The sequence below is a fragment of the Plectropomus leopardus genome, chromosome 1 (genome assembly GCF_026936395.1).
Source record: "Plectropomus leopardus strain MGB_pleo_1.0 chromosome 1, ASM2693639v1, whole genome shotgun sequence".
Taxonomy (NCBI): Eukaryota; Metazoa; Chordata; class Actinopteri; order Perciformes; family Serranidae; genus Plectropomus; species Plectropomus leopardus.
This window is the reverse complement of record NC_142176.1, coordinates 18,494,915-18,511,384: the sequence shown is the minus strand read 5'-3', so window position 1 is coordinate 18,511,384 and position 16,470 is coordinate 18,494,915. Positions and strand designations below refer to the sequence as shown.

At 38.9% G+C, this 16,470-nt stretch overlaps 1 protein-coding gene across 1 annotated transcript; it reads left to right on the top strand.

The window, feature by feature from the left end:
• Nucleotides 1-970: 970 nt before the first annotated feature.
• On the top strand, nucleotides 971-16,032 carry LOC121947598 (growth arrest-specific protein 2). Its single transcript, XM_042492706.2, has 7 exons — nucleotides 971-1,193; nucleotides 1,918-2,027; nucleotides 3,413-3,554; nucleotides 6,024-6,087; nucleotides 7,455-8,016; nucleotides 8,104-8,211; nucleotides 15,402-16,032. The coding sequence occupies exons 1-7, from the start codon at nucleotides 971-973 to the stop codon at nucleotides 15,609-15,611; spliced, it is 1,419 nt and encodes a 472-aa protein (XP_042348640.2). The 3' UTR covers nucleotides 15,612-16,032.
• Nucleotides 16,033-16,470: the final 438 nt, after the last annotated feature.

Genomic DNA, 16,470 nt, shown 5'->3' with positions numbered 1-16,470 from the left:
GTGGCGTCGTCTTGTCACATGATCAAATAGAGACTTACGATTGGACAACAACATGCATACCTTACAAAGCAATTACACTGCATCTGTATGCAAAATAAACATAAAAGAAAATAAGAAAATAATCATTTGATTGAATCGTTTTTAATAGCTTGTTGATAGTTTTCAATAGTATATGTAGAATAAGCCTATAATTTTATTCTAGCTGGGTTAATATTGAGTTTTTTGACTCCATTATAAGAGATGGGTTTGCATGTTTGAGAACTTATAAATATTTGTATTTATATTTATAAGCTTTACATGTGAATACATAGACACAAAAATTATAATATATGTAGGTCTATATAGGCTTCCACAGTCATCAGTCATGACTGAATAACTAAAACCAAACTTATATCAATTAGCTCTTGATCAAACATCAAGGTGATGAATACTACCTTCAGTAAAATTTATTTGGCGTGCACTTTTTAGTTTGTCCCATTCACTAACATGGATGGGGAGGACTCTATGACCTATACTGCAGACAGACATACGGGGACAATCCAGATTGAAAAGTTACACTTTGGGGGGAAGTGAACTAATCCTTGAAGTTAAGAGGCCTCATTAGCTTGTTTAACATGTTTACTAAATCAGAATATTTACAAACTGTACCCCCCCAAAAAAGTTCATTGCAATGCAATTACAATTTAAAACAAAAAATTGTTATCTGATTTTAATTTTAATTAAAGTACTTAAACCCTAGCATAGTAGATTCACCAGAGGGACTCAGATTCATGGTCAATTGTACATCAATCAACATGTTGCTAAATCTAAACCAAACCCTCTGATTGTGATGAAAACATTGGTAAATTTAACTGTTAATAAGAGCATACTCACTTTATACAAAATGTTAAAATCAAAACCTAATAAAAGCATTAAAAACATGCGTAATCTGGTCCTCCAGGGTCCATCAAAGACCAATCTGAGCTGAAGCATGGACAGTGAAGTGGAAGCGATGAACACCAGTCTCGACAGTCCCCTGAGCCCCAGGCACCTGACCGGGTTGGGGATGAACTGTCTTCTCAGCCCAAAGTACAGACACTCTGGGCCCGGCCTCGCCAGTCCTCAGGAGTACAACCAGTGGCTGCCTTATCGCCATGACGCCAGCCTGCTGCCCATGAAGGAAGACCTGGCCTTCTGGCTCAACACCATCATGGGTGAGACATTTTACCTCCATTAATCCTCATATAGCAAACTCATGTTAACAACGTCGGCTCCACATCAGCAACAGTAAACAGATTAGAGAACTGAATTACTCACAGTAATCAACAGATAAATAACCTTTGAAAGTTTGGAACTGGAGCTTTTATTTTGAAGACAAGGTTAAAAAAAAAAAGCTGCACACAGAAGCACATTAACCTACTTATTATCCCAAATCCTTGAAACACCTCTCCACGGCGGGTATTGTGGCTGGGATTCCAGGGAAAGGGATGTTTTTCCCACTTTACTGCACTGTGAGGGAAAACAAAAAGGGTCTGCACATGCCACAACATGTTGGAAGGTGTCTGGTAAGTGACAAGACTCCAACAGGATGAGTCTGCCACTTAACAGCTTTTCTTAGTCAAAACATTCCTGTGGCTACATTTGGTATTTTGTAAATCCATAAATGAGGACTAGATTTAAACAGATAATGTTGTTTTCCTCTCGATGTTAAATTTGTAGAGCACTTAGAGCTGCATTTTGTGTATTAGATGTTCTATATAAATAGTTCTCAATAGTATTAGCATGAATTGGGATATAAAGTGTGAGAGAAATATTGTTTTAAGTACTCCTTTGGAAAGATCTGGGTTTCTTTCTTTTTGGCAGAAAGTAAAATGATGAGCCTTGAGTAGTAACTATAAGTTACTTTACACAGTTTGGTGTTTGTGTGTGGATCCTCAGGTGTGGACCTCACAGCAGACGGTCTGATGGAGAGGTTGGATAACGGCGTTCTCCTCTGTCAACTGGCACAGCTGCTCCAGGAGAAGATGATGCACACCAACAATGGCAAGGTGCTGCAACAACACAACATCATGCACATATTCACACACGCAAACATGCATACAGAAGAGAGGATTCAATCAACTTGCTAAAACATAAAGTCACAGCATGCCAGTATTTTTATTCCACCAAATCTTAATCTTGATCTTAAAAAAATTAGACCATATGTGCTTTAGCTAATAACCATGAATGTCCACATGTCCTCACGTAGCTTTATTATTGTGTGCTGTCATTTTTGGTGTGTTTTCATGATGAACTGATAACTAACTATAGCATGAGTCAGAGCCAGCTGTGCCTCGATGTTAGAGAAGGGGATGCCTCTAAATAACCATTCTCGTGCCCCATGAGCCAATCATTATGGTGGGTGTTCACTGTGGTTCAAATCAAATCATCTAGAGTCATTTGTCGGATTGGTTGCTAGCTAGCTTTTTTAACTTTTGAAACCTGGATCGACACCGGTCTTCCTGTCCTGCGTTCAGACACATTTTATACGCATGTAAACAGTTAAGTAGATTGGTCTGCTCTCTTTCAAAAACATAGAAAAAAGGGAAGGAACAACATGGCAAGAAATGTCCTTCAAAAAGCATGGGATAATTAAAAAGTGACAAGAAAAGGACCTAAAAAAAAAAAAAAAGCGAGATAGACAGAATTATTAGAAAATTATCGATAAAAAAATATAAATGGGGAAAATGTCTTGATTTTTAAAAAATATTTTTATGATTATATATTAAAAATTCTGTAGTATGTGGCACCTTTGTCAGGTAATTTCTTAATTTCTTGTTTTCTAATTTAAGGATTTTCTTTTCTTTTATTTTTGGTGTTTGGGACAATTCTTGTAAAGTTGCCCATTATCCTCTTCTTATGTTCTTGAAAGAAATCAAGCCACTTGGCTCTGGTTTCAAAGGGGCAAGAAATAAAGTTGCAAAGACTGTCTGAAAAGTCACTAAATCTAGCGAGAAAGTTGCAAAATTGGCAGCTCTGAACATGTATGTGTATGTTAGCGTATGAGTGAGGGGCCAGGATACATTTGCCCAAAAAGATTCATTGGTTGTATGAGCTCAGAATTCATCATATTGAATATTTTATATTCTCACTTCAATGCAGCTGTGGCTGAGGAGATAGAACGGGTCGTCCACTATTCGTAAGATTGGTGGTTTGATCCCTGGCTCGTACAAAGTATCCTTGGGGAAAAAATACTCGCTGGGTAGCAAGGGGCACCTCAGCCTCTGCGCCTCAGCCGCCAATATCTCAATGTGTGTGTGAGAATGTGATACATAGTATAACAGTAGTCAAAAAAAGAGAAAGGTGCGAGACAAATGCAAGTCCATTTACCATTTATATATAAGTACAATGAAATACCATTTCTGTGTGTGTGTGTGTGTGTGTGTAATCACAGCCTTTAATAAGAAGAGTGATTAACTGGCGAGCCGATGCAACTTCTGGATCATTCTTCGCCCGAGACAACACAGCCAACTTCCTTTACTGGTGTCGAAAGATTGGCGTTGATGAGGCTTACCTTTTCGAGTCAGAGGATTTGGGTGAGTTAAGGCCGGAGATTGGGCCTTACATTATGAAGTTAAGAAGCTCTAAAGTGAATCATGTCATGCAACACTTACAGTGTGTTATTAATTAAATTAAAATTTTTGGACTTTCACCTTCATTAAGTCACAAGAGCCGTCTCTAGACTTTTATTTCCATTCATATCTATCTACTGTAGGCTCTGTTTGTTGTGTGAGAACATCATGTGCTTTATCTTTCCATTACTCTTAAATCTCTCTGTGCTGATGTGTTTAGTGCTCTTGTCTACTATGTCCTTGCTTTTTTCCACCTGCGAAACTCTGTCTGAATCAATGTGAGGGACTCAGCATTTTGCACCATTTAATGCTTAAAAGAAATAACACATTTATTTTCATTTTCTTGGACAAGCATTTAGTTTTGAGTTGTTGAGTTTTCTCAACAAGTTCTCACAGCTTTAAGTTAAAGATCTAAGACATTTATAGGCACTCAATAGATTTTTTAATCTTAAATTTTGAACAAACATTTGTTAAAATCTGTGTTAGTTAGCACTGTTTCCAAGATAATCAATTCACCCAGCAGGTATGGCATATCACGATGGTGATTAAACAGCAGTATTACTACACAGGTGTGCCTTGTGATGGTCACAGTTATAGGCTGCTCTAAAATGTGCAGTTTGATCACACAACACAGTGTCACAGATGTTACAAGTTTTGAAGGAGCGTGCCATTGGCATGCTGGCTGCAGGAACATTCACCAGACCTGATGCCTGTGAACTGAATGTTCATTTAAGTACCATAAGATGACTTTAATGTCATTGCCATGAATTTGGTTTTACATCCAACTGGCCTTTTATTGTGACCATCTCAAGGCATACCTGTAAGCAACAGTCATGTTTATTAGCATCTTGATATGCCACACCTGTCAGGTGTCTTGGAGAAGATGTGCTCACTTACATGGATTTTACCAAAGAAGTATATCTTTTACGTGCATAAAGAAAGCCTTAGCTCTTTAAGTTAAATCTGTGAACAAAGGGATCAAAAACAAAAGGGTTGTGTATAAATGTGTTTTGTTTGAATTTTTCCTGTGCATTGGTATGTTTTCTGGTTAATTTATCACAGTGCACTCATGAAAAACCCAAGAGCACAACTCAGAAGGCAGGTGAACAAAAGCAGAGTCTTTACTGAGCAGGACAAAGTACAAGGATGCAAAATAATTCAGGCAATTGACAAATTAAAAAGGGGTTGGGCTGAGCAGGAATCCAAAATGTAGGCAGGGTCAAAATCTTGATCAAAAAGTCACAATGCAGATAAAAAATGCTGAAAAGCTAAAGCAGGAGGGCACAAAGACAATCTCGCAGAGAGCTGCCAAACGTTGGACTGGTATATATACTGGGAGCTAATGGGGGAATGAGGAGCAGGTGAGTGATGAACAGCAGGTGGAATGAGGGCAGCAAAGGGAGTGGCACAATGCACAAACATACCAAGTGGATACATGAATGATAAATGAACAAAGTCTAATTGAAAACCATTACATAACTGGTATTGTTGGTGATTTACAATAGCTTTAGCAAGCATGGGAATTTGATTTAGCTGTATGGGATGGGCTGTAACATTTTAAATGTGATGATTATATGATTCTTTGCTCTCAGACTCCCTGTATCATTTCTCTCTTTCACCCTCTGCATGTATGATGCTATGATGTGTGCCTGCAGGAGACAACAACATGAAGTTAACATGCTAACGTTGTTCTGTATCATTAAACGTCCACATTTTACTCTGGCATGTCTACGCAGGGCGGCAGGTGCGTGAGAATGATAATTTGCAGGTTAATCCCCACTAGCAATAAATTCCCCCCATCCTGCAGGCAGATTAACCTACTTTACTAACTGAGTGAGGTGAATTGAGAGTAAACTTATTGTACTTTGACAGGCTTCTGCAGTTTTCTGCCTCACTGACACAAAGTCACAGATTATTACATTTTATCTTTTCTCATCTGCTTTTCTTGCTGCAGCCATGATGATGATAATGGTGGATGTCAAATACAGGTGAATAAAAATACCATTAGTGACATATTCTGTGCTCATTACATCTTTTTTTTTTTTTCTGTTTTGTTGTGGACTTTTAGAGATTGGTTGCACATATTGGACATGCATGCTCAACCAAATCATCATAACAAATTAACAAACCAAGACTTTTTCTTGTCCCAACTGATTGCATCGAGCTGCTCAGGAGACTTGTTTATGAAGCTTTCATGCTATCATGCCCTCAGCTGCACCTCCACAGGAATTTCTGCTCAGCTTCAAAGACAGAGATTCACAATAGACACAGAACATGTGCCCTCTCTGTTCAGACTGCAGCTCCTGTTTGCTTTTGACACAGACAAAAGTTTATCTCCGGAAACATCTTTCCTTTCAGATGAGTGACTTTTTATGCTTTTATATCTCCCCCTCCACCCTCTTTGTTTGTGCTCTCTGTGTATGCTGTTTGAAGTCCTCCACAAGCAGCCTCGGGAGGTGTGTCTGTGCCTAATGGAGCTGGGAAGGATTGCAGCCAGGTAACTGCCCCACCTTTGGTACAGCTACTGAAAAATATTACAACTAAATCACACTGAGCAGAAAACTTCAGCTCTCCTGGTTAAAGAAAGTGTCCATTTACTGACAAAGTAAATTATCTGTTGTTGTTTTTTTTTTTTTTACATTTTAGATTTTACATTTACAAGATGCAGCATGCTAAACCATCACAGAGCACCTACATGTCTAAATTATTTTATATCTGCTTTTGCTATGCCCTAGAGCCCCTTACAGATGAACTTGAATACCCTTTCAACCCTTAATATTCCTAATGTGTTCATTAGTTAATATTTAAATTGCTTATTACTTAACACAGGTAATTCTATAAAAGTCTATATATATGACAGGCACTGTGCTACACTGGGGTTTGGGGGTGCTGCAGTCACATCACAAATCTGCATACAAACCACAGACTGTATGAATAATGGACGTAGTTACCGTGATGTCACCCACTGGTTTATGGAATGCCGTTTTGAAGCCTTCAGTTTTGGCATTTCGGCCATCGCCATCTTAAATTTTTGGAGGTTGAAGTGACCAAATTTGGATGAGAGGCTGGAGCTGCGGAGAAGCGAGGGTGGATCTGACTCATAGACTGTAGCAAAGCCTCGCAGACAGCTTGTGACTCAAGTGGCCCTGCCCTGAAATATGTGTAACTTTAAACATATTTATTTCTGCTGTAAAGTCATGAATTTTAACATGGGAGTCTCTGAGGATTAACTCTGTTTTGCTGCCAACCTCAAGTGGCCATTTGATGAATTGCAGATTTTGGCACTTCCATATTGGCTTCACTTGCAGACCTTGTTGGGAGCCATAAGGACACAAGACAGATGCAAATTCAAAAAATGCACTGCAGATATTGAATGATGCCACCAGCAGCAACATGTCCAAGCAACGGGATGGAATTATCATAGTAGCTGCTGATTTTAACGAACTCATTCTATAAATTTCAAAGACTTCGCAGGATTAAGGACAGTTTTAAACTTTGTTTAAAAATGAATTAAAAAATCTACCGTCTATATATTTTTAGCTTATTCCTTTAAGGTCAATCATTTATTTAATACGTTAAATGACCTAATTGAAAAACTTATTCAGATCTAAGTTTTCACACACTCTTGAAACTCATGGTGTTCAGTTACAAATGGCTGAATAAATGAATTTATTTTTCAGTATCAATAATAATGTATGTTTTCTTCAAATTAGTTGAGCTATACCAATTTCAGTCTTTCCACATGCCCTGCGGGGACTGCACAAGTATCCCTTGGCGTTCAAAAATTCCTGGTTGGGAATGTGCTGTGTAATTTAGTGTTGATTTATCCAACCATTGCTGATATATCTGTTAAACCTCTCTTAGGTATGGAGTGGAGCCTCCGGGGCTGGTGAAGTTGGAGAGGGAGATAGAGAGGGAAGAGGCAGGGTGCTTATCTCCAACATCCCCTCTGCCCTTCTCCTTTTTTCCTCCTACATCATTGTATTCACCATCACAATCATCCCTACCCCCAGTCCCCTCTCCTCCTCCTCCTCATCCACCTGCGCCCCTCACTCCAAGCACAACCTGTCTGTCTGAACCCCTCGCTACCTCCCTCGCCTCTGATCTTCCATCAGCCACAACAAACCCAGTACCTACATGTTTATCCCTTCCTCAGTCCTCCTCCCTCTCAGCCTCTAACCCCTGTTCAACCACAGCCTCCACACAAACACCTTTGTTCTCCTCATCCTGCATCGCTGATACATCTGCTCCAGCTCCACTGCCAGCACCCTCGCCAACCCAAACCCTGGTATCGACCAAAGTCACAATAATCAACCACACACCCACAGCTACGCCTCCAATCGTTTCCCCACCTGCGGCTCCTCGCTCCTCCAGCAGATCCACAAGCAGGAGGAGCACCAGTGCCAACAACCTTTTGGATGATATTGTGCGTATTTTATTCACAGTGAAAGTAAGCTTATTCGACTTAACAGAGAATGAATGATTGACCATCTCTGTGTCTAATCCCTTCCAGGTAAGGAATATTATTGGAAACCCTCCCTGCAGCTGTCCCACCAGGTTCCTTGTTGAAAAGCAACCTAAAGGCTGCTACCGTGTTGGGGATAAAGTTCTATATATACGGGTGAGTATGTTCACGTTTACTCTGTCTACTAGAAATTAAGTTTCAAACGTAGTATGCCACTCCAGTTTTTTTTTTTTTATCAAAATAAGAGAACACATAGGTTGGGAAATATGGTGGTTTTGGCTAAATATTGAAAAAGTCCAGACTGTAAGCCTGAGACAGGACATGTTTACTATTATTTATCCAAACATTCAATTATTCCCTAATCAAAATGTATGTCATATGTCCACCATCCTCCCTGACCTCTTTCCTACCACTTGTGTAGATATCAAGCACTTCCTAACGCTTGAGAATTGACTCCCACTGAGCATAGTTACTGAATTATAATTATGTTTCACATAAAAATATAACAAAACAAATTAGTGGTACTAAAAACACATTTTAGGATTCACAATTTTATTAGAATTCCTATTAGCTGATGCAGAACAGCTACATCAGCTATAAATGTATATATTCTAGAAGACTGCAACCCAGTTGCCAGAATAAACTGTTGGCATTGTAAATTTCTGCAAACCATGTGTAATATTTATACATGTAGCAGATAATAGGACACTTTATGTTTCTTTACATTTCAACAGTGCTACGATTAACACATAGTCATATTTAATCACAAAACTTCTTTAGTCATAAAAATTCATGTTTTTAAATTAGAAACTAGGTTTTAGTGCCACAGTTAAGGCTAAAAATGCTGCAGATGTTGTGCAAAAAAACAACCCCTTTTGTTGTTTGTTAGGCTCTAACAGTGCTTTGCAGCTTGGCAGCTGTTTTACAGTCCATCTTCCCCTCCACGTCCTAATGAGGAACTGGGCTCATACACATATAATCAAAACTGCATCACTTAAAAAGCGTTACTGATGCAAATAAAATGAACAAATACAACATATCTATGGTTTGCATTAAACATGCAATGCCTACGTTTTCTTCTGATAACCAGGTTGATGGTTTGTTCATGCACACCGCCTCCACTAGATTGATAATAAAACTGCTTATATGCTGTTTTATAAGATACATGCATTAAGGCTGTAAACTAACTAAATTTAAGCTTCAGTTGTGTAAAATTAGATGCATTCGTGTGAATTCTGATGTGTGAAATTATCACTTTGTAGTTTGATACCATGACTTATTAAATATAATCTTATGGCTCATCCGGTGAAGATGCGTCATAGATGCTAAAACATAATGAGATGTGAGGTGTGAAGGCCCTCAGGTTATTAATCAACAGCTGAGTCAGCAACAAGTGCAGTGTGTCAGAGATACTGATTAGCAATCATTTGGGATGGAGACGTTGGTGCCTTTCAGCCTCCCTGAGTCGTGCACCATGCCGTGTGCGTCTGTACAAAGGCTCGAGGAATTGCCTTCGGGGAGGCAGAGTTGCTTGGCAACCAATGGTCAGGATAAGACTGGGTTGACAGTGATTTTATTCAGTACATAGACCTTCAGCGAAGAGTTCAAATCTGAAGGAAAAACATACATGTCTCTTTCAGGATGATTTGGCAAAGATATGAACGTGATGTGTGGTTCAAATGGCAGCCCACTCAGGATTTCAAGTCTTCCTGGGTATAGACGGTTGTGAACATAAGAGGAAGGTTTTACTTTACTTCAGGCAATACAAACAGGAAATATAACAGCTTCAATATATATTTAGTGAACACTGTATAGAGTATGTTGTCTAAGCAAGGCATTATTTATAAATCTATTAAAAGCACATGCTGCAAATTTTAAAATGGTCTATTTTTCAGCAGAATAAATGTAACCATATAAGCTATCTTCTATATCAAACAGAGTCACTCAGAGGTGTATCACAGCTTTGGTGGCTAATTGGTCGCTAAATGGAACCATAGACTATATATAAAGAAGAATGATGCATCTCCACTCATTCCGACTGTACAAAAATGAAGCCACGATATCCCTGATATGGCCGCTTCCATCTTGTGCTGGTGACCTCATTTGGAGACAGAGTCTGTGCAGTAGCGATCTCGAGTTTCTGCCAATACACCTGTCTGACCCACTGCAAGAGGCACCACTGCTGTCAGTCACGATGTCAAATCCTTATGCACATTTGTACAAAGAAAATTCCCCTTGGGGCAATTAAATTTTTCATTTATTCAAAAGAACTATCTAAAAATGACAGAAACCATCTTCAGGAGAAAAAAAAATTGACGTGTACTTTGACCCAGGACGATCGAGATGTTTTTGCTTCACTTTTGAGAACTGTCATGTTGTCCATCTTTACATACAGTTTATGGTTGGAACTGATTTAATGATTTGTAGATTGTATTGACCCGACACTCTCTAAAATGGTAATCAATGCTGGAGCATCCGTTTACAACAGCTATATTTCTGACCAGCTGACAGACAACATGTTTTTACTGCCCATTTAGAAAAAAATGCCTTCCTTTAAGTCACAGAACACCTGTTTCTTGACAGCACACCTGTCAATAACAGGGGAGCACGGGCTTGAACAAAACATCAAAGAAAGGCAATAAAGATGTGATAACCAAAGCGTATAATTAGTTTACAGTCAGATACAACAAAATGCAAGAAAAATCATATTTCAATATTTCAAGGATTTGTTTTTCTGCTCTTTCTTGACTTATTGACCTTTTGTGCTTGACTGCTTTATGCAGCCTTGCAGGTACAATATTTCACCATAACTCTGTGTCCTTCTGTCAGTTTCAAGCTATAATTACTAGTTTGTAGACACTACTTGCACGGCTCCCCTCCCTTTTCTCAATCACTTCTCAGCTGTGTGAATAGAGCACCACAGCCCATCGACCCTGACTCCATCCATTACCTTGAGCTGCCTACGTGCGTGCAGGGAAACATGCCATAAACCTCAATTACCATATACCACGATAACCCCTGTGCAGCTCCTAGGAGAGAGCACCCCATTTAATGTGTACAGACCTTTTTAAAGAGCAGATACTATTGATTACCGAGACAGAGTCATTAGTGAGGGGTTTAATCAGACAGCTTGTTAATGAGCGGCTGAGCATGACCGCCCCCTCCTCACGTGTAACTTTCTACCCCACCAACCCACCTCTTCCCCCTTTCTCTATTCCCTCTGGAGTCTATTCAATCACACTGGCCCCGGAGTGCTCCGCCATTCTTTGGTGTTGAAAAAGAGGAAGGCTTTTCTTTCTTTTCTGCGCCCAATTAGGCTCTCCTTCGGCTTTGTAGCGACACTGTCTGACTGTGTCAATGGAAGGAAAAGACATTCAAAACACCTCTTAATATCATGAAGCATCAATTCTCCTGTTTATCATGCTGTCTACATAAGACATGAACCTAAAAAGTGAAATGAAAAGGTCTTATTATGAAGACTGGAACCAAAATCAGGACCCAAACTAGTGTGATAAAATAGTTTTTCTTGCCTTCGGAGCAGCGTTTCGCAGACAACCCTCTTATCATCATTTTTTAAGTGTCATTGACTAGAAGCCCCATGGTCTTGCTTCTGTAGGTGACCCTTGACCTACACTGGAGCTAGACTTCAATTAATCGCTTCGGATTTTGAGCCAAATGTAACATGCCAACAGTAACTTGTGAACTTAGTGTCTTAGTAATAGTCTTACTAGTAGTCTTAGTAACATAGTCTTACTGTATAATGCTAACATTTTGATGCTAAGCAGGTGTCATTTTTATCATGTCCACCACTTTAGTTTAGCATAAGCATGCTAAGCTATGCTAATGCTGAAGGGAATGTCATTCGTTTTGCAGGTATTCTGTCATTACATTTAATATTCATCTAATACAATGCTAAGAAGAACATGAATGTCTGTACAAAATGCCATGAGAGCTCTTCTATTAATGCTTCGGCAAACTGCACCTACCAGCAGGCCATAAGGTGCATACCCACCATTAGGTTTATGCACCAAAACGACTCGAATAGATTTGGGAACAGGTCATGGTTTGGGCTTTAAATAATGTAGGTATCATTTGGACATAGCATATGTGAGATAAGTTAAGTTGGTCAGGTAAGTTAGCAAATGCATGTAAGTTTAATTAAGTCAACAGTGACTTTTGGTTTCTCACAGGACACAAGCGGCATTCTCCTGGGTCAAAGCCTTTTGTTTATTTGACCCATTCATCTAATCTGAACTTCTCCCCATGGTGACTTTGTCGCTCTTTATACTATGTCACCTGACTTGCTTGTTTGCCTATTTACCACAACCACTAGAGTTTGCCGCCTAGTAATAAACGTAGGCCTAACTGGGAGATAGAATAGGGCCATATGGTCCATTCTGATTGAACTGGGTAATAGTAATTTCCGAGGTCACAGTCAGAAGATCCTTGCCAACCCCAACCTCAAAATCCAAGATGGCTTCTTCATGCATCAGCAGAAGTGAAAGCTGTTATAATGAACTGTTTATTATGTATATACTGTTAGTCATACACACAGTACTGGACATGTTGCTACTGTGTTTGTATGAGCAAAATATGGTGCATTGTTATCAACTGGTATTGCTAATGATGTCTAACCTGGATAAAACTGGTATATCTTGGGTTTTCTTGTTGTACTGGAACACAGTTAACTCCTATGACATCATGCCCAATTTTAAATCCTGAGATAAATGGCATGCAGAAATACTGCACCCAATAACAAGTGATAACAGTCATTTAATGGAATGATAACACTTGAACCGGATGTCAAAATGACGGATAAAATGACTCACATTGCCATCCTTTGAGTCATGCTAATAGCATGGCTTAAATCTTTTTACTTATCTTCTGAAATAATTCAAGTCAATTTTAGTAGCAAAAACTTGGCTCAAAGGGCTTTACAACCTTTACTTCATATGAAAACTTTTATCATCAAACCTTGAAAAACTCAGCACAAAAGCTTTGAAGGAAAGAAGAGGTAAAAAATCTTTGATAATTAATCAGTGTTATTTTCAGAATAGTTTATCTGCAGACTATGTGCTGACCCAGGGGCTCTTCAATATACAGTAGCCCACATATATCATATACATTATACTTTATTTAATCATGCATTTTCATTGAGATCAAAGCAGACCTGCATACAGCAGAAATAAAGATAGGAGATGAGACACATATATGTCAGCAGCCCATACACTGTAGTGCTACTTAATTTCTTTCTGTACTTTAAATTTTAAAAAGGACTGATTGTACCCCCCCCCAAAACAAAACAGCATCAAAGCCAGATGGCTGTGGCTAAAGCGTGCCTCCTACTGGTGGTGGCTTAAATGACAGCTCCTCGCTGAGTACACTCATACATCTTTCAGCAGAAAAGGAGAGAGGGAATCAATGGAGCTGCCAGGAAGGACACAGGGGAATCCAGGCGGTAGTTTATGGTCTGCAGACGTAGCACACTTTGTATGGAGACCTGACGGGGGGGAGGGGGGAGGTGTAGAGACAGAAATAAAGGAGTCTGCCTGACAAAGAGGGCTTGTGTTTAATATTACAGTACAGATAGAGACTGGCTGTTTTCCATTAAATGATCATCATGTTAGATTTGCAGTGTGTGTCCCTGCTTTAGAATAGCTCTAATGTATAATATGCGGTTGAGTTTAGCTATGGAAATACACAAATCACATATCGAAACACAGTTAATATTGTCAGTTTATCTAAGCAGGTAACAAGAAACAGTCATAGCCCGTTTTACACAGAGATTATGCTATAGGGCTGCTCCAAAGGCCCTTCTTTATGCTGCTTTTGCATTTTTTACATAAAACTAACCAATGGCAGCGTGAAGCCGCTCCAGTGTGTGATTTTAGACAGCATGCCAGCATTGTGGGACCAAAAGAGGAGTGATGGGCGTGGCCTTTGAAACAACAGTGTTGGTCTCTAGTGTGACATATAACATGTTCTTTCTGAACAGTAACAATGGCATAACATGACAACAGCAGTCATTTACCTTCATTTATTTTCTTGTTAAATGGTGGCTGATCTTGTACTTTGCTCTGCTTTTTTCATCCTTTCTATAGACACATTTTCAGGTATTTTTCTTGTACTTTTTACTAATTTCTTTTGCTAATTTTGGGGTAATTTCTTTTTTTGGTTGCTCATTCCCTTCTTTCCATGTTTTAGAAAGAAATCAAGCCAATTTGCTCATGTTTCAAAGGGTTAAACATTACAGATAAAACTACGCAGTATAAAAAGAGCGCAGAAATCAAAGAAAATTTTGATAACATATTAAACATATGAATCTGGAAGCGGAAATAAATGCTGGATTTTTAAAAAAAATATTTAATTTCTTAAGAATAAACTTTGGTTGATGACTGGATTTATTTATTTATTTATTTTGAGACCAGTCAGAATTACATTCCCCCCACGTCTGACAGTAAAGTGCTTTACTCAGCTTGTCAGACTTGACCTCTGTCAACCTCAACATTTTAATCTGCAGGATGACAGCTGAGACGGACCACGTCTGGGGTTCCCTCTGTGTCGGTGTGCGTCTGTGCTTGTGCCATTGATTTTTTTCACCCCATGCATGTGACACACACCTCGCCACATAAGAGGAGTATATCTACTTGTATTATCACATTCTTAATGGCTCCGTAATGAAGGGTTTATTGGCGACAAGGCAAGAGGGGGGGGTGGGCTGGTGCTGATAGGACAATGGATTGCTTTGCAAGGCCTCCTGGGAACATTAATGTCTGCTGGGAGTTGAGAGTCTGTGCTGAACTCATCTCAATTTCTCCTTTCATTTTTTTCTCAAGGCTTTATATTGTGGCTGTAGTTGCCATGGCAGCAGTTCATTTTCAGCTGTAAGGACGGCTGTCTTTGAACGATGTGTTGAGATACATCTGACCTTTCTGCAACTCCTGTTAACAGACAGACTGGCTATACTGAAGTTGTTTTTGTTCAAAATACTGTTTGTTAGGTATTGCAGATCCATGTGGGTGTGCCTTTGTGCATCACTGCATGTGTGTGTACGCATGTTCATATGTGGATTAGTCCTGTGCGTGTGCTCAGCTGGTGCCACGAGGTGTTGTTTCATTTGGTTTAATGAGATTTTGACAAAGCTATCCGAGAGATCATTTACCTTTCATAGCCAGAGCTTCACACAAGAAGGTTGTAAATATTAGATTGGTGTGTGTGTGTGCGGAGAGGAGGGGGGGCTGCTTTTTTAATATAGAGAGTTCTATTCATCAACAAAAAGAAAATATATGCACATTTTTTTGCTCATTTTCCCGTCTTGACCGTGCTGTCTTGTGTCACCTTTGCAGATGCTGAATGAGCGTCATGTGATGGTACGTGTAGGCGGCGGCTGGGAGACCTTTATAAGTTACCTGCAGAAACACGACCCCTGTAGAGGAGGAGGTCCAGCCAAAAGATCTGAGGTCAGGCTTTGCAGGGACAGAACCAAGCCACCCAGTTTGAACATCTCACCTGACAGTTACATGGTGGTTGGCGCCCATTGCCGCAGCAAGAAGTAGACCCTAAAACTGCTCTAAACATTTCACTTAATCAGGTCAAACTGTACAAGGTCGATGATTTAACATAAACCTTTCTTTTAACTTTAAGTTTTTTACCTTTACTTAAAAGTCATGAATATGACTGGTTCTTGCATAATTGGTATTTGTATAAGTCTGTATAAATCAATTGGCAGCAATTATAAAAATCCATTAATCATCTCACTCACTTCTCAAAAAAAAAAATAAAGGAAAAAAAGCCAAACATTTGCTGGTCCTTGTTACTTAAATGTGAGGATTCACTGCTCTTATGATAATAACCCAAATATCTTTGGTTTCAGACCAGTGGTTGAATAAAAAATCTGAACACATCAGTTTTGGTTATGAGATGTCACAGGAATTGTTCACTATTTGCTGACATTCTACAGATTAAATATGTAATAGTGAAAGCAATACTACAATAATGAAAATAATTGAAAGCTGCAGCAACAGTTGATACGTATTATGTAACTCTCGTGTACTCACCATCAAATATTCTTTCAAGGAAAGTGTAGAGCATTGTGTGCAATAAAGTCATTATAAGTTAAATTACACATTCGTAATGATCTAGTTTAGTTAGCAAACATACATTTATTTGTGTATGTATCATGGTACTGTAGATTGAATTTATATGCGAGCTTTATTTTATTTTGTTCCAGCAGCAGTTTTAGTAGTAGTCAGTATGCATAATGACTTTAAATGTATGGAATTATTTTTCTGTATTTTACTGAATAATACTTTTGTTGGTTTCTGTTAAAAATAAACATGTTTCAAAAATCTATTTTTGAACGCTGTTTAAAAGATTTAAAAATGTTGAAAACCCTAGCCTATATCATTTTGTTTC